The sequence below is a fragment of the Fomitopsis serialis genome (genome assembly GCF_022376445.1).
Source record: "Fomitopsis serialis strain Sig1Antser10 chromosome Unknown B0H18scaffold_9, whole genome shotgun sequence".
Lineage (NCBI taxonomy): Eukaryota > Fungi > Basidiomycota > Agaricomycetes > Polyporales > Fomitopsidaceae > Fomitopsis > Fomitopsis serialis.
Window position 1 is genome coordinate 251,054 of NW_025954969.1, and position 18,089 is coordinate 269,142.

Genomic DNA, 18,089 nt, shown 5'->3' on the forward strand with positions numbered 1-18,089 from the left:
ACGCTCAGCCTATCGAGCATCTGCACCGACTCACGCGTACGTACCGCGATACAACATGACCACTAGAGACGTCTCGCACCACACCGACATCGGCAAGATGAAGACGGAGGACGACGGCACGTTCAAGCGCAAGCCGTCCCAGTTCAGGGACTGGCTCGAGAAGGGCGGGAAGTTCGAGCCCGAGAAGGGTGAGCGAGACAGCTCGTCCATCGCGCCAGGGATGTATCACTGACGTGCAGTGCAGGCCGGTACCACCTCTACGTATCCTACGCATGCCGTGAGTCGTGCCGCAGACTGTGCGACGCGCCCTACTAACTCGACCTATATCCAGCATGGGCGACGCGCGCCTTGATCATGCGCAAGCTCAAGGGGCTCGAGGACTTCATCGACGTCAGCGTCGTCTCCCCGCACATGGGCGAGCACGGCTGGCCCTTCGCGAGCGCGGACACCTTCCCGGGCGCGGACGCGGATCCGTTGCACGGCGCACAGCACGTCAAGGATCTCTACCTTCGCGCGGCGCCCAACTACGAGGGCCGCTTCACCGTGCCCGTGCTGTGGGACAAGAAGCACAGCACCGTCGTGAACAACGAGAGCTCGGAGATCATCCGGATATTCAACGCGTCGTTCAACCACCTCTTGCCCGAGGAGAAGGCGAAGCTGGATTTCTACCCCGAGGGGCTGAGGAAGGAGATCGACGAGGTGAACGACTGGGTGTATGACACCGTGAACAGTGCGTAGACCACGCGTGTATGCGAGACAAAGATGACTAACGGCAGGGTGCGCAGACGGCGTATACAAGTCCGGCTTCGCGAGTTCGCAAGCCGCCTATGAAAAGGCCGTCCTCCCCCTCTTCGCCTCGCTCGACCGGCTCGAGAAGATGCTCCAGGGCAAGGACTACCTCATCGGCGACCAGCTCACGGAGGCCGACATCCGGCTCTTCGTCACCATCGTCCGCTTCGATCCCGTCTACGTCGGGCACTTCAAGTGCAACATCCGCACGATCCGCGGCGGCTATCCCGCCATCCACCTCTGGCTCCGCAAGCTGTACTGGAACTTCCCCGCGTTCAAGGAGACGTGCAACTTCGAGCATATAAAGACACATTATTACTGGTCCCACCCAATGGTGAGTGGCTGGGTGTCCTCTCCGGCGAAGCGTGTGCTGACGACGTGGATGCGCAGATCAACCCGCACAGAGTCATCCCTGTCGGGCCAATCCCCGACATCCTGCCTCTCGAAGCTTAAGGCAAGTATCTGTATCCATAGGTCATGAAGGAACACAAGGAACCCGTAGTTGCTTGCTTTGTATCAATACTTCCCTTCACACTGTCCCGCGTTCACAAGGTGCACGAGACTATGAGCAGATATCGAGGAATAGCAATGTATACAACGATGATCATGCAGCGCAGTGCGTCCCGTAACGAGTTATGAGTGTACAGTCAAGAACATTCCTATGCATGCTTATAGTCATGTCAATGCCCTCGTGTCCACCGTGAGTCCTGTTCTTCGTAGTATGTCCCGAGCAGTGCGGGTTGTGGTCGTAGGTTGTTCATCGACATCTTGCCCAGATAGAGCCCGTGAAGCCAGCGCCAGCGCTAAGTAGTGAGTCCAGTCCAGAGCCTCCAGCCGATCTATTCCAAGTCCCAGCCCGAGCCAGCTCAGAAGCAGAACGACATGCCGACGAGAGCAGCCACGAGGACCACGAGCAGTTGCCAGAGAGCGTCGACGTGAGCACGGCCGATAGTCCCACTTGCTTTCCTCGAGTAGCCAGTCGCGCTTGGGGTGCTGCTCGCCGGGATGGTCATGTGTGTTGCGGTGGGTAGCTATGCCAGCAAACGCTAAGTCCGGGAGCAACGGTTTTAGAGGCGAACAAAGACATACCGGCGTTGCGGATACTTGCGTCGAGTTCGTCACCGGCGTCAGGGTGGGCGTCGCAGAGCTGTTCGTAGCGGTCGCACTTGCATAGGTCGCGTTCGCAGAGAGGTTGCGCGCCATGAGAACGCTGTTGTTCACGGACGAGTACGTGGTGCACATTGACGTGGCAGGCGCCGGGTGAGCTGAAGGAGTCGTCGACCGGCCTTGCCTCCAGGTTGACGTGCCGTACACTCCCATGGGCTACCGAGTCACGTTTGCATCGGAGAAGGATTGAGTGAATGATGGACTTCTTACCTCCCCGCTGTCGCCCGCGCAGCGATCGAAGACACCAGCATCGTAGTCGCTAGGCATGTTCCACTCGCAGCCCATGACGTCGTAGATGTGTTGACAGTACGTCGTCGCGTCCGGACCCGGTTTGCACGCCCGGAAGCAGAACTCCGTGGAAGACATGTAGTTCTGTGTGCAAGGGAAGCCAGTCAGCGTGGCAAGGAGGGACGACACTCGTCCTCTTACTGTCCATTCATGCAACTGCTGGAGTTGCCCGAACGCGTTCGAGAACACGAGACCTCCGATAGGGTTTCCGTTCCCGTCAGCGCCATGAGGATCCAGCTCGCCACCACTGTCGCCCGCGGGGATGTTCAGCTTCGTCAGGTCGCCGACGCCGGTGATCTGAATGTAGTCGGGTGTCTGGACGAAGTGCGCGCCGGTGATGGTGCCATCCGGAATCAAACGCGTCCCGTAGCCATCCCGTAAGCACCAGGAGACTTCAACGCGTTCTGTATCCCCGATAGTTGCGTTTGAACCCGAATATGGAGGTGCGTAGACGCAGAAGTCGTCCACCGAGTTTACTAAGAGCGCAGCCCCATCAGCCATATCTCATCGTCATGTATGAGAAGCCACTCACGGTACGCGTTCTGGCAGAGAGAGTCCTGGCTTGACTGAGTTCCGCATTGGTTGGTGCCATACTGACCGTCCTGCGTGTGGTCGGGCGCGTTAGACGGCAGATACGTCGCTGAATACGTCTGTGCGTGGCCGCGAGCAGCAAGAATGCTCAGAAGTACGAGAGAGAGCGCTACCATTATTACTGATATAGGAAAAGAAAGGAACGACTGTGGAAAAGGAGCGAGACAGACGGGAGGTCGGGACGGGAAGATGAGAGGCACCGTGACAGAGCGGCGACGCGACAATGAACCGACGTTCAACGAGACTTGCCAAAACGGGATGTGGCCATCCGGCAATTTCCCATCCCGCGAATGTCGTACTTACCACATCTAATCTGGACTAGCCTGGACAACCATGGCGGTTGGCCCGTCCGCAACTAGGTCCGCAATGTCGACGGCGGTCACGACATCCGCAACGACGAGCACGACTTCAAGTTCTGCCTCTTCCTCCTCCTCTTCCTCCTCCTCGTCGGGATCTGGCGGCGCTCCGTCCTTCTCCGCAAATGGCACCGCTGCGCTCATCCTTGCTTTCCTCGCCATCGGCCTGTTCGTCGGCGGGATGCTTGCCATGATTGGTCTGCGCAGGCGGGCTCTTGGGCGCGCGCAGCGCTGGATGATGACGAGGAGCCGAGCCCCGTGTGGTCGCCCATGGCTCGGACGCTGAGGATGATGTGCGAAGCAGAGCTCGTAGAAGAGAAGAAAGACGTAGGCACCCACCCAAGTTGTACGACATATACGCCCCTGCGAAAGGCATCGAGTCCGCATTCTGGCAGGACGTACTTGTGAGTTCGCTGTGACACATTGTTCGACAAAGTGTCTGAGGAGACGCATGCCGCTGCAATCCACAGCCTCTATCTGCCAAATCAATATCTCACAGTACGCCGCATATACGCCGATCAGAAAGTGAGGACATCGCTCAAGGTGGCCATCGTCGGTGGCACTTCGACGCCTTGGGATTCTTCCATTGGCCTCCTGGCCCAACTCATCCATCACCTACACCAACTCGGCAAACGGTGCAAGTCGCCGTTGTGGTCGCTATGCCAGCGCCCGTGACGCTGAGCCCCTGGGACTTGACTTCACTCTGGGACTGACCCAACTCTCCTGGAATCATGATATGGCTGTCCTCGACACCGCAAACGCGCAACTCTTGTCGATGGTCGAGATCTCCAGCCGCAGTAACGTTAACGTTCACATTGCTTTCGACTGCTATTTGCCACCCGTCGTCATTAATGCTCTGCATCTGTATCGCTACGGAATCTCACAACTGTATCCCATATCCGCTCGCCCATCTTGATTCGACCCCATTCCGACCGTACAGGTTGTGTAGTCACATCGGTCATGAAAGCTTCAAGCTCTCCGCATGTTCAGTTTATTCCTGCTTCTCCATTTTCGTTTTCGTGTGCGTGCGCACGTGAACGACGACCTAACAAGACGGTTCTCAGAGATTACATCCTGGGCATGGGGTCAGGCTTACCGCTGCGGTTGGTCGACAGCGGTGCCTGCAGAAATAAGCCCGTCAACTTCGAAGACGCCGCGCCACGGACGTGATCAACCAGATCGCTCGTCGACGTCGGATGATTTCTATCGAGAATGTCATGTCCCCCCGGGAGGGCTCGTCGCTGGCGAGCCCTGTGCAGACCTTCTCGTGGTCCGGGGGGTAAGTAACCCTCTCAAAAAGGGTGAAACGAACATGCACTATAAGGCCCAGCGTCGCTGTTAAGCACGCTGGCCAGGATATCGCCAGAGAGCGTCATCCAATGGGACAAGGGGCAATCCACCCCATTACCCTAACACATCAAGTGTTAAAAGTACCACACCGTGCTACAATAGTACCACTAGACCCACGGAGCTCCATCTCGTAGGGATATCGCCCTTATTTCAGTGCTCATCGTCGATGCCCGACGACGCGCCCTCTACTGCGCGCCTCCCGGCCACCTAAGCGCTGGACTCAACGGGCGCGGCGCTTAAACAGAGTTCAAGCCACACCCTAAACAAACACAAACAGGATAGCCGCTAGTGGCTGAACAACCAGAGTGAACAACGAGACAAAATCTAAAGGAATGGACTGGAGCTCTGCTCTTCCCCCTCCGAAATGCGGAGCCCACTTGCTTCACCCAACTTGTAAACACCCTCTCTTGCACCGCAACACGTTAAAGAGCGTCTAAAGAACCAATAAATATATCAATCTTCCACAAATCATAACGTAAAGGCGGACCTCCACAACCGGCTATGCCGTAACAGGTAAACGCTCAGCTTTCCGTTAAAAACCTGCCTCAGACCATGAGACAAGAGCTCCAGCAACAAAGATGACACCCACCAGCAATGCCCCCAATCCCCCCAGACGATACAAACATTCTTTGAGATGGCCGACGATTCCAAAATGCTCCAATCCATGGACCCTACAATCCTAGATTTCGACACGCAATCGCCCGCTCCCCTCCTGTGAAATGTCTCCCCATCCTCCACCTCACCCGCGACTCTCCCAGTCCACTGGCGATCGAAGTGGATGGCCACCCTGAAAGGAAAGGGGCAACCCTGACGTGGACGGTGATGAAACGCCCGAGCTCCCAATCGAGACCGGCCAACCGGTCACGCTCATTGCCGAGGGTGTACGATCCGGAATAGGACGCATCGAAGCAGTATCCGAGCTACAAAGACACTGGATCACGTGGTCCCTTGCGGGATCCCCGGGGGTCTGCGCAATCAGAGCGCCTACCTCATGGTCCAGACTCACCGGCCGCGACAAAATAAACCATACATCTCTCTACACCTCCTACTACCCTCACCCGCGCTCATAACTCACTCGCCTCGAACCGGCTCTTCAAGAGAGCAAAGAGAGTCCTTACGAGTTTGATACTGATGAGGAGGAGGAGATGGATATCTAAGCAAGAGGGAGAGGGCGAGAAGCGTGACTCCAAGGAGTATGCGGAGATCAATTGCCGTAACCTCGAGCAACGTAGTCAACATCCCCCTCGTTACTGTATACTAATACGCTCGACCGATCACTTGCCACATGGAGCGCCCCTCCTTTCTTAATAAAACCAGCGCGCAACCAGGAACCAACCCCACCAATACCGCTGAAACCGCAAACCCAGAAATGATGCCGCAACGCGCACCGCACCAGGCGTCAGGCAGTAATACAATCGCTGCCCTTCTGGCCAAGTAGGCAGTCAACGAACAACCTTCCTGCCCAACAAACGAAGCACAACCTGATGAAGAGCCGAAGCTCGCGGAGGCAAATTAAGATCCGCGACCCAACTGATCTCAAGATCAGACGAATTTGCACCGCCATCCCTCTAGATAGCCGAACCGACATGCGCACCAGACCCTGACATAGAAGCCCTAAACGTGGGACAACAATGGCGCTTAAGCCACACAATCCCCGCAGACAGGAAGCCGCGTCCATTTCAGGACACCTGTCAAAGTATCTCTTGCAAATTCGACTACTCAGCGCCAAATGCGCCCGGACTCCTCGCAGCACCGTCCTCAGGACTCGAACCCATCTAAACACTGGGCACAACCTTTGAACTGGCCTGCTATGCTCGACATACCGACATCTGTCGAAACCGTCACGCCCGCAAACAAAAACGCACGCGAGGACCTCACCGTTACGCCCACCCGCAACGAGACACCGACTCGCTGCCCAACACTCAACCGCATCCGCTCCACTCGCCATGTCGTACGCCCGATGACAAGCGCGTGAAGAATACGGGACAAATTGCGACCTGCGACAACTACGATGGTGAGATAGCAATTCAAGAACATCAGGCCGAGTGCAAACGGCAACGCACAGCCCAGAGCAGAATCCCATCGACAGCATTACATCATCCAAGGCCATGAGGATAAAAGGATCCCTGGAGGCTGCGCTCTCAGCACCCAATAGATAACCTGCTTCCCGCTCATACTCGCCCAGCATGCACCAGAACAAACCCACCTCAGCCAACGATGGGACCAGCTCGCCTCCGCGTATCGTCAGGACCAGCTCGCCGCCGGCGGTCGCCAGACATCGCTTCCCGCTCGCTCCCCTCCCTCGCGCCTCACCGGAGCTAGCGCCGCTGCCTCCCCCGCTGGCAACCCGTGGGTCTCTCCCCGTGCTATCTCTCCTGTGGAACGCACCGGGCTCTCTTATGCGGCTGTGGCGGCAAGGCCTCCTTCGCCTCCGATCTCGATCGCCAACCAAGGCTCGCCCACCGTACACGCAGATCCCGAAGCCGGTAACGCAGTCGAAGCCACGAACAATGCGCAACCCGCCGAAGTCGTCAATGGGCCCGCGCCAGTAGAGGAATCAGCGGGAGGAAAAGTAACGACGTCGCAGCCGTCGTCAAAAGTGAGCTCACTCCTCTCTACAACGCTCGGCCCTAACTTTCTGCGCCAGCTGAAGAAGTAGAGACTGTCCTGGACACCTCCCGCACGAGGTCCGGAAAGAAGTTGACGGCCTCTAAGCAAAAGCGAAGAAACAACGCGCCAAAAAGAACGCTGCCGTCGCTGGGAAACCAAAGATGACCGTCGGTGAGAGCCACCCGACCGCTTCCTCCTCTGTCGTTGCTACCCCTACCGCCGTTCTCGACGCGTCTATCACCACCGTCCCACCAACCGTAACGACGCGAGCGGTCAGCGACACGCGCAAGCGTCGACGCGTCTCCACTGACGTCGACGGCCCGTCCGCGCAAACCGATGCCGTCCCACGCGTCCAGGACCCGGTGGTCGCTCTGACACCACACGCTGCCCCCACCCAACACGCAACGACAATGGCAATCTCTATCTCGTCGTCCTCCAGCGTCGAGGAACTGCAGGACCCACCAGCGCTGACGACGTCTGACATTGAAATGGACGACGTTGCAATACCTGACCCCGATGAGATGGAACTCTCCACGGCGCATATACGTAGGTTCTACGGCCTACCACCCACATACACCGCTGATGCATATCGCCCTCGTCCTGTCCTCGCGGCTCCCGGATGCCTATCAGGACCCGGCGTTCCTGGCACCCCACCACGCGTTCGTCAAGCACCTGGCGCCTCCTTCATGGTCCAGCGCTACCTGGACGAACAGGCGCAGCGAGAAGATAACCCCTACGTCCTAGTGCGAGAGGACTTCGCCGGTGGCAGCATAGAGGGTACGTCTCTAAATCACCACGTAGCAGATTCCGTCCCTCCTAACTACGTCCTCTTTCAAAAAAAAAAAAAAAAAGACCTATATACGCCTGCTGCATCTCCGCGCCTGGCTCACAAACAAGTTCCAGTCGGCCCACCCCCTCTCGAGAGCCATCCGCAGCGCTCATCATCGGCGACAGCACAAACCCGTTCATTGCCAGGCAAGGCGACGTCTCTCACCCTGCCCTCTACGTATCTGCGGTCGAGAAGGCCCTGCCCGCCTCACTCGGGATCGGCAAAGGGAAGGCCCCGCAACGCAACGCGACGGCAGGACCCTCGAACACGATACGCTCAGACGCCGCTGATGCCCAACCACTCCCTCCACCTACATACGTTCCGCCTCCGCGCCCAGTACACTATGCGCCCGGACCCTTCCCCAATTTCGCGACTACGCCAATAACGCCGATCTTTCCTGCGCATCTCACTCCGCTCCACTTCCCTCCTGTCCCTCCTGCGGTGCCCGCCCCCTCTGTCGAACCTGCTTTCCCTGCCGGCCCTATCGCACCGCTCCCTCAAGCTCACGGCTTCTCTGCTCCTAGCATGATGACGCGAGCCCCGCCTGGCGGCTGGCTCCCGCTACAGGGGGACGATTTCTTCTGGCCGTACGGCAATATGGAACAGAGCCAGCTGGCCGTCTGGACAACGGACCCCAATCCGTGCGTTCTCCTGCATTTCCTCGCTCGCAGCGGGAACGACCCCGGAAACCACGGACGTGTCACCATGGCCCAAACAATCTTCCACAAAGTCTATGACATACGCACCGCGACGATCACGCAGCCTATCGCCGCTAATCCGCAGCCGCGTCCGAACGCCTACCCAACCTTCTACCGCGTAAGCAACATCACGATCCCGCAGCGCAACGCGCTACTCCGCGACCAATGGATCTCTACTACCGATGGCACCGTAGGAATCCTCGCAGCGCCTCATGAGCCCCCTACCTTCATGGGAGGATGGCGCTTCCCAGGTCGTCTTGTTATAGGCGAACCATCGGACGAAGGCATCGCACAGGGCTTCCTCGCCGGCTTCGAATCCCCCAACCTCGCATCGCTCATCACGACGCTCCTCATCGCTGACATCAGTTCTGGGGGAAGATGGCGCCACTTATCTGTCGACGATGCACGCCGCCTCGTTCTCCAATCCATACGTGTCAGGCAAATCCGTCTACGGGAAGGCATCGACGAGGAACCGATTGCGCTACTGTACGTTGAGTCTCCCACCGCCGACGCTGCGGAATGGGTCAACTTCCGGAGGCAAGTGCGCGAACAAGTCTACGGCGGCGCTTATGCAGGACCTCCGGAGCTCATCACCGACTGCTTCTTCTGTATGTACTGCCACTCCTCGGATCACCCAACAGCCGCCTGCACCCTACCTTCCACTCCAGGATGGCACGGCCCGTCCCTAGCGGACGCTCGCGAAGCTCTCACCAGGGACCGACGTGCCCAAGGCAACGAGCAAAACGGAAGAGGCGGCCGCGGCGGCCGTGGAGGACGAGGAGGCAGGGCGCGGGGTAACGGCTCTCGTGGACGTCGTAATGGTATGAACTAACCGGACATTGTATATGCCGGGCCGCTCTCAGTGTACCCACGATTTGAATAACATGTACTATCGCATCCAAATATACGTTGATCCTCATATCCTTTACCACTCGAACATGAGCAAACAAGAACGTCCATATTCAATTTTAATAATAAAAAAACAGGAAAAGAGAACGGCTCTAAACGAACATTAAAAACTAACCACACAATACTCGGTAACGGAGCCCACATCTACTGACTGCCTAAAGCAGGACAGGAAAGCTCTGGAACCGATGTAGCGTTTCACTTACAGCGAGTGGGCACTGTTAGACTTGCCCCAGGCTGAGAAGCCGAAGCTGCCACGGCAGCGTGTCTCCTGAGGAAACCAGGAGTGTTTCCCGCACCCGACAGATCGTTGTAGTCAGAATGTGTAGTGCAACGGTCAACAATACGAATATAACAAACCATACGGACGATCTCACGACAACTGGCACCCCTCTCCTCCATCAGGGAGAGCCCAACGCGTCCCCCGCCCACGCTGGTCTCAATGATCAGATGGAGGAACACGGAGACGGGGCTGCCCCTGTGCACTCCCTAACACAACCGGTTGTAGGTCAAAGGCCCAGGGGCCGGAACTCAAGGGCTCAGCCCTCCACACCGGCAAGTAACACGCATGCGAAATCATCCGGTCGAAAGACGAAAGCAGGCATCCACATGTGTTCACTCAATATCAACGGACGAGGTGGCGTAACTGGCCCCCGAAACCAAAAATGGAACGAAATTAATCAGCTTTTAAGAGAGGACAAGATCGGAGTACTGTGCCTACAAGAAACACACTTAGATACATCAGACATCCAGAACATCGAAAATGTATACGGAAGAAGGATCACAATTCACAACTCCTGCTCACCCTCCGCAACAGCCTCCCAAGGTGTCGCCACAATCCTAAACCGCGAATTGGTTGATATCGCCAACACCCAATTCACAGAGATCATCCCCGGAAGAGCGACACTGCTCCGCATGCATTGGCATGCAGACAAATATCTCAAGATTATGAACGTCTACGCTCCAAATCCACCTCAGGAAAACGCGTTGTTCTGGCAAGAACTGCAACAACTGTCAGAAAATGGACAGTACCGGAAACCGGACATACTAATCGGGGACTTCAATATCGTAGAGGAAGCAATTGACAGAATCCCGGCTAGGGAAGACCTACCCGCAGCAGTACAAAACCTACGAAGTCTGCTACGACACTTTGACCTGTTTGACGGATGGAGACTATCGGAACCCACGAAAAAAGACTTCTCATATCCACAACGAGGAAGCACATCCCGTTCACGTCTAGACAGAATCTACGTGACAAATGAGCTAGTAATGTCGTCACAAGAATGGTCCATAAAAACAACTGCAGTGCACACAGATCACAGACTAGTAAGCGCAGTCCTAAGCACACGAACAGCGCCGTATATAGGGAAAGGAAGATGGACCCTTCCCATACACCTACTCGACGATGAACAATTCAAGAAAGCTGCGGCTGAACTCGGTATGTCGACACTGAAACAAATGAAAACGGCCACTCACCTTGTCGACGACGAATTCCCCAGCCCGGTACAGCTCCTACACTCGCGCTTCAAGGATGACCTTAGAGATCTAGCACGTAGAACCCTGAGAGAGAAAATTCCTAAGATAAGAGCAGAAATCGGCCGCCTCTCATCACACCTAAAAGACATAGAAAGCCACCCCAGCTTCTCAACATCGGCAGCAATGCAAGGCGATTCAGCAATCATACATAACAGAATAGTTGAACTCGAACGGAAACGACACTCAACAGCAAAACTCACCACCACGGCTCGGTATGTAATCAACGCAGAGCGAGTCACCAAGTACTGGTCGGCGATAAACAGAGAAAGAAAACCGAGGGACCTTCTATACCTCTTGCAAACTCCCCACTCGAACCCTCCAACTTATGAAAGAAGGTCAGACAAAATGGCAGAGCTAACCAAAACGTATCATGAACAAATACAACACCTTGACGTCCCCGGGTTCTCCACGAGCCACCAGGAGGAAGCAATGCTCTCAGTACTGAGCAATCTCGACTCCAACCTCGACTACATGGACCTAGAAGTCCTCTCGTCAGACATCGAAACGGACGAGGTGCAAAACGCGCTTCGACTCGCCCAAACTGGCCGGGCAACAGGCCTGGATGGTATACCTTACGAGTTCTGGGCCACCTACATGCGAAACTCAGGAGAAGGCGCTTTCAACAGCCTAGAATATCTTCAAACAGTCTACGGGGATATCGAAATGAACGGGGTGAACCCAGCTGGCGGTTTCGCGGATGGATGGCTATGCCCTCTATACAAGAAAGGTGATCGTCGTGACATAAGTAATTATAGACCCATCACCTTATTAAACACAGACTACAAAATATACACGAGAATACTCACCTCTCGCCTCAATCAAGTTGCCGGGAAACTCATCCACCCCGACCAAGCGGGCTTCATGCCTGGAAGGCACATTGAAGACCAAACACAAACTTGCCGTGTCCTAGTCGACTACGCAGAAACCTTGGAAGAAGACGGCGTCATCATTGCGCTCGATCAAGAAAAGGCCTACGACAAGATTGACCACACATACCTATGGCGCACACTAGAGGCTTTCCACCTCCCAAGGCGCTTCATCAACAAAATAAAAGCATTATACAAACACGCACGTACCAAAGCCATAGTAAACGGCGAAGCAAGTTCCTTCTTTGATGTAATCAGAGGCGTCCGACAAGGCGATCCACTCTCCTGCCTCCTGTTCGACATCGCAATTGAGCCCCTAGCGACGGCCCTCCGACGCTCGTCGCTAAAAGGATTCTGCATACCGGGTACTGCAAGCAAATTGATAACAAAATTGTTCGCGGACGACACGTCCACCTTCCTGTCCAAACGCGACCACTGGGCCGACCTCTGGCAGATACTCGAATTGTGGTGCACTGCATCGCGCGCGAAATTCAATAACGGCAAGACTGAAATTGTACCTGTAGGGACAGAAGCTTACCGGGAAGCTGTAATCAGGACGCGTCTGATAGACCCGGATGACCCGTCCACGGACCGTATACCGCAACACATACGAATCGCTCCTGACGGAGAGCCAATCCGAGTTCTAGGTGCCTGGATAGGAAACAAGATTGATCAAGTCAGCGTATGGACACCCGCACTCACGAAAATAAGAAACTTCCTTGATAGATGGGGAAAGTGTAGGCCTTCCATGATTGGAAAACGGCACATAGTACAAATGGGGCCCGGCGGGATTTCGCAATACCTAACAGTAGTACAGGGGATGCCTAAATCAATTGAAACAGAACTAACCAAATTGATACGCACCTTTATATGGGGCAACAACAGCACCCCACCAATAAACCTAGCAACCCTACACCGACCCATTAAAGACGGCGGCCTCGGGCTCCTAGACATCGAATCCCGAAACGAGGCAATTAACTTGATGTGGCTCAAACGCTATCTGAACCTAAGCCCTAGCCGACCCACCTGGGCCTTCGCGATGGACGCCATCATTAACCAGTATGCCACAAAGGACGCTGGTGAAATAAGACCTAAAGCACAGATAAATACCTTCCTGCAGAGCTGGCACCCACCGCTCAAAGGAAAATCATCACTGCCACAGTATATCAAAACCATGCTATCAACTGCGAAAAAGTATGGCGCTCACCTAGAAGCACTGAAAGTTGACGCATCGCTAAAAAAACAACTCCCAGTATGGTACCACATCGGGGCGACCAAAGCCTTACGCAAGCTGAACAATACGAAAATCAGTGACTGCCTACGTGACAACCACAATGTCACAACCATCGCAGACTTACTACACTCCACTGAATCAACATGTGGATCAAACCCGCCACAACAGAGACGGAGCTGGGGCAATGATGACTGTGAGTGCCCCGAATGCATTGCGGCAATCCAAAATGGATGCAAACATCCGGAGAAGTGCAGGCTAGCCGCTTTCCGTATACTAAGCGAAATTCTACCCAAGTGGAACCCACTCTCTGTGGAGTATACGGACGGTCTCACACTGACAACACGACGATCCCTTCGCAATGACGAAGCAAAAACGGAAAAAGGGGACACCCTCACCTTCAACCCCTCCATCACAGCCCGCGGCGGCATAGCAGAAATGTTCCGCATCTTCGTTGAACCCAGCACGATGCGAGACCCACCATCGCATCGTAAACGCCCCGGCCTAGTAGTCCACCAGGAATCCACGATCGTCTACATCTTTCAGACTTTGCCAGATAATGCAGCGAGAGAAGACAATATGCCTGAAGGAAAACACATGGTTTTCTTCGGTGAGCATGACCAGAGGAACGCACTTATAACTGAGTCAATAGACCCGGACACTCACTCACCGGCCCCAGGGGAGATAGTCGCTGCCATATATGCGGTTGCCCACACCCCGATTGATGCCCCCTCCGTATCCTAAGCACTAACGACGTACTCACATCCACAATGATTACCAAGACCCCAATTTGGGAGGACAATGGCTGGATAAATGTATCCCCAGCGACTCATATCCGTGCCCTCCTCAATCGGCTCAGACAGCGCTGCGCACCCACGTCTCTAGGGAAGATTATAAAACCTGATGACTGGAAAACATTGGAAAAAGCGAGACAGACCTTCTCCCCAAATCAACCGCAGCTTTGGCCCACCGCTCCTCCCCCCTCCCTCATTCGAGACAAACGCTTCGACGTTACAGGAGCCAAACTACTCACCCTCACGCAAGCTTCAGCATACAAAGGAATCATCTCGTGGAAGTGCACTCCACCGAGACAAAAGGCTACCGCAAACCTGGGAGCAATCCATGAACTAACACCGCCCGGAAACTGCATGACAAACAAGACGATATGGATGAGCACTCGCCACAAAGATTTCAGTCGGTCCTTTGCGATCTTCTTATGGAAGTGCGTCCATGGGGCCCTAAAATGCGGCAGCTACTGGCTTAACATCCCTGGTTTCGAGGATCGTGCGCGATGCAGTTTCTGCGGACAAACAGAATCAGTGGAACACATCCTTTTCGAATGCCCGGCAACAGGACAAAGAGAAATATGGCAAATAATCGCTGCATTGTGGCGAAAAAAGGGCCTACCTTGGTCCACACTAACCATGATCGACATCCTCGCCCTAGGGTTAAAAGAATGGACGAACGAGAAGAGCAAATTTCGACCTGGAGCGACGAGGCTATGGAAAATAATGATCTCAGAGGCGGCTCACCTAGTATGGAAGCTGCGGTGTGATAGAGTCATCGGACACCAAGACGAAAGAGATTGGGAACATAGTGCCATATACGTACGCTGCAAGCTAGCATACATTCTAAATAGTCGCCTCTCCATTGATGTGGAAGCCACCAGAAAGCGCTACGGAGATCGAGCCTTATCGCGGGACCTTGTCCTCGCCACGTGGAACGCCGTCATCTATGATGAACTAGCGCTCCCGGAAGACTGGACGAAGTGCAAAGGTTTTTTAGTGGGTAGTTCCCCGATTCTACGCATCGAGATCGATCCGGGGTGATGAGTCCCACACTGGCTATTAAGCCGTGCGTAAACTGCATTTTTTTCCGTGGATTGCACTTACGGGTAACACCGTACGCAAGCTGGGCGACCGGGGTGGACCAATTGTCTGTTGCCGGCACCTGAAAAAGCCCTCCAAAAAAAAAAAAAAAAAAGAGAATGTCATGTCGCTTTTGAAGACGAGCTTTTTTTTTTTTTTTTTTTTTTTTTTTTTTTTGGAGGGCCATCACGGATGCCTGCAAATGACAATGGGTCATCCCAGGTTATCCAGCCTGCGTATGGGTTTCCCCATAGTCGCCGATCCAGGGTGAAAAATGCTGCTTACGCACGGTTTAACAACCAGTGTGGGACTCACTAATCCGGTTCGAGGTCTACTCGTAACGCCGGCATCCTACCCACTAAAAAACCCTTGTACTTTGTCCAGTCTTCCGGGAGCACATGTTCGTCCCACAGGACCTTGTTCCACGTGGCCAGGACCAGCTCCCTCTTAATGGCAAACTGCCCGTATTTCTTCTGTACTGATTCGACGTCGAGCGCCAATCTATGATTCAAAGCATATCGCAGCTTGCTCGCCACCGTCGTCTTCTGGTGTTCCCATCCGTCCTCCGCTGCGTGACCTATGACTCTCTCGCAGCGCAGTTTCCAAGTCAGATGAACAGCTTCGGATATTAATATCCGCCATAGCCTCGTGGCTCCTGGACGCACTCGGCCCTTGCTGGTCTTCCATTCCGTCAGGCCTAGTGAAAGTACGTCTACTAAAGAAAGGCGGGGCCAAGGCACGTCCACTAACTTCTTCTCCCACACCTTCCGTATCAGCGACCAAATTAGGGCTTGGCCCGTGGCTTCACACTCGAAGATAATATGTTGGACAGTCTCTAGGGATCCGCAGTGGCTACACTGTGCTCGATCCTCATATCCCTGTATCTTACTCCAGTACGGGCCGCATTTCAGGCCATCATGCATAATTTTCCACAGGAAAACCGCAAAGATCCTGCTAAAGTCTTTGTGCCGTGTACTCGTCCAGATTTGACCAAAGGTGAGCGAATTGTTCGCCTGCAGGTGTTGATAGACTGCCGCCAGGTTATCTTTCGTCCGGCGCCTGGTCTCGACCTGGCGGTGCTCCAGGATCCCTCGATACGCCAGGGCTTGTGTGAGGGCGTTCAGCCTCGCCCCCGTAAGATCAAAACGGGTGTCAGGATCCTGCGATGGCATCACCGCCATTGTAAAGTCTCTTGGAGGGGTCATCGAAGCATCCTGGCGAGCGCGTTCTAGAGTTTGCCAAGCTCCGTCTCCGGCTATTCTCCCGAAAGTAGTGGCGGCGCATCTCTGTCTGAGACGATTCAACAGGGGCTTCATATGCGTTGCCAGCGGGACACTGATCCATCCCTTCGTTTCCCAGGTCGGGGCTCGATCAAAGACTAGGTCAGTAAGCACATCATTCGTGCTGAGGATGTTAAGGGGAGCGTCGAGGTGAGTTCGTTCGGCAGCGTACAGGGCAGCCTGTAGTTCACCTGGTGGGTTGGCATTAATCTCTGGGTCGGACGTCACATGGAGGAGGCTGTTACGCTGATCGCCCGCGCCAAAGAAGGCGGTGAAAGTCCGTGACCCGGGTGGGCCTTGCCCGGCCAGGACTCCCGGGGGGCTGGTTGGGGTGAAGATCATTACTGTCGTGGAGTCCTCCATGACGGAGTGCCCGGCGCGGCGTCGTATTGCCGGTGGGCAAGCCAAAGTGCTCGGAGCGACGAAGGCTCTGAAAGTCTCGGATATATTGCCCCGCGACGTGACCGAGGGGTCGAAGGTGAGTGTGTCCCCTTCATCGAGGGCTGCTTCTTCGTTCTTCTCGAGCCTCCTTCTGGTTAGGGTGAGGCCATCGACAACTTCCGGGACAAGAGGGTTCCATTTCGGGACTATCTCGCTCAGGATCCTGAAAGCTGCAATGCGGCATGTAGCTGGGTGTTTGCATCCCCGTGCTCTCAGGGCCGAGCATTCGGCACATCCGCAGACATTGTTTTCCCAGACAGTGTTCTGTGTTGTCTGCTGACTCCCGCACGTCGACCGCGTCGTTTCCAGGAGATCGGATATAATGATCACTCCATGATGATCCCTGAGGCAATCACTGATCCGCGTGTTGTTTAGCCTTTGCAGTGCTTTTGTGGCCCCGATGTGGTACCAGGCCGGGAGCTGGTTCTTAAGGGATGTGCTCACTTTGATAGCTTCTAGGTGAACGCTGAAACGTTTCCCTGCAGTGAGCATTTGTCGAATGTACACCGGCAGCCCGGATCGGGCGCTGATGTTGGGGTCCCAGCTCTGAATGTAAGTGTTTATTTGCGCTTTCGGCCGTATCTCGCCGGTAGCCTTTTTCGCATGCTTATTTATGATCACGTCCATAGCATACGCCCAGGTAGGGCGGTCGTTCGTAAGGGTTAGGTACTTCTTCAGCCACATCAGGTCTATGGCATTGTTTCGGGCTTCGATGTCCAGCAGGCCAAGGCCTCCTTTATGGATGGGCTGATGTAGAGTCGCGGTGTTGATTGGCGGTATACTGTCTGAGTCCCACGCAAAATTACGCACCATCTTCTTCAGCTCTCTCTCGACCGATTTGGGCATTCCCTGGACTACGGTCAAATATTGGGATATGCCTCCTGGTCCCATCTGAATTATATGTCTTCGGCCTATCATGGATGGCCTGCATTGTCCCCACCGTTTGAGAAAGCTTCTAATTTTCTGGAGGGCCGGTGTCCAGACTGCTGTCTGCTCTACCTCGTTTCCTATCCAGGCCCCTAGGATCCGGACTGGCTCCCCGTCCTCCGCAATGTGCACGTCAAGAGGTACTGCGCAAGAGCTGTCCTCATTGGGGTTTAGCTTTCGCGATGCTATCATAGACTGTCGATATTCTGGTGAGCCCACAGGTATCACCTCTGTCTTACCATTATTGAACTTAGCCTGGGATGCGGCGCACCACAGGTCCAGTATCGCCCACAAATCCGTCCAATTATCATTCTTGGACAGGAAGGCGGATGTGTCGTCCGCGAATAGTTTCGTTA

General features: G+C 54.9%; 5 protein-coding genes across 5 annotated transcripts; 3 read left to right on the plus strand and 2 right to left on the minus strand.

Annotated features, from left to right (window-relative positions):
- Positions 1-55: 55 nt before the first annotated feature.
- Positions 56-1,242, plus strand: B0H18DRAFT_870875 (glutathione S-transferase; the record flags this gene model as incomplete). The annotated part of the gene is made up of 5 exons (XM_048040126.1): positions 56-188; positions 245-277; positions 332-730; positions 786-1,123; positions 1,180-1,242. The coding sequence occupies 5 exons, from the start codon at positions 56-58 to the stop codon at positions 1,240-1,242; spliced, it is 966 nt and encodes a 321-aa protein (XP_047897574.1).
- Positions 1,243-1,311: 69 nt separating this feature from the next.
- B0H18DRAFT_1198964 (uncharacterized protein) lies at positions 1,312-3,383 on the minus strand (the record flags this gene model as incomplete). The annotated part of the gene is made up of 6 exons (XM_048036106.1): positions 1,312-1,820; positions 1,879-2,112; positions 2,167-2,328; positions 2,386-2,720; positions 2,777-2,894; positions 3,168-3,383. 6 exons carry the CDS (start codon positions 3,381-3,383, stop codon positions 1,656-1,658), a joined length of 1,230 nt encoding a protein of 409 aa, XP_047897575.1. The 3' UTR covers positions 1,312-1,655.
- A 3,929-nt stretch (positions 3,384-7,312) lies between these two features.
- Positions 7,313-9,778, plus strand: B0H18DRAFT_1115587 (uncharacterized protein; the record flags this gene model as incomplete). The annotated part of the gene is made up of 4 exons (XM_048033284.1): positions 7,313-7,928; positions 8,087-9,286; positions 9,393-9,499; positions 9,752-9,778. 4 exons carry the CDS (start codon positions 7,313-7,315, stop codon positions 9,776-9,778), a joined length of 1,950 nt encoding a protein of 649 aa, XP_047897576.1.
- Positions 9,779-13,945: 4,167 nt separating this feature from the next.
- Positions 13,946-15,046, plus strand: B0H18DRAFT_870854 (uncharacterized protein; the record flags this gene model as incomplete). Its single annotated transcript, XM_048040123.1, has 1 exon — positions 13,946-15,046. A coding segment is annotated over one exon (1,101 nt), but the record flags the coding sequence as incomplete, so codon positions are not given.
- Positions 15,047-15,399: 353 nt separating this feature from the next.
- Positions 15,400-16,707, minus strand: B0H18DRAFT_870769 (uncharacterized protein; the record flags this gene model as incomplete). Its single annotated transcript, XM_048040119.1, has 1 exon — positions 15,400-16,707. The coding sequence occupies one exon, from the start codon at positions 16,705-16,707 to the stop codon at positions 15,400-15,402; it is 1,308 nt and encodes a 435-aa protein (XP_047897578.1).
- Positions 16,708-18,089: the final 1,382 nt, after the last annotated feature.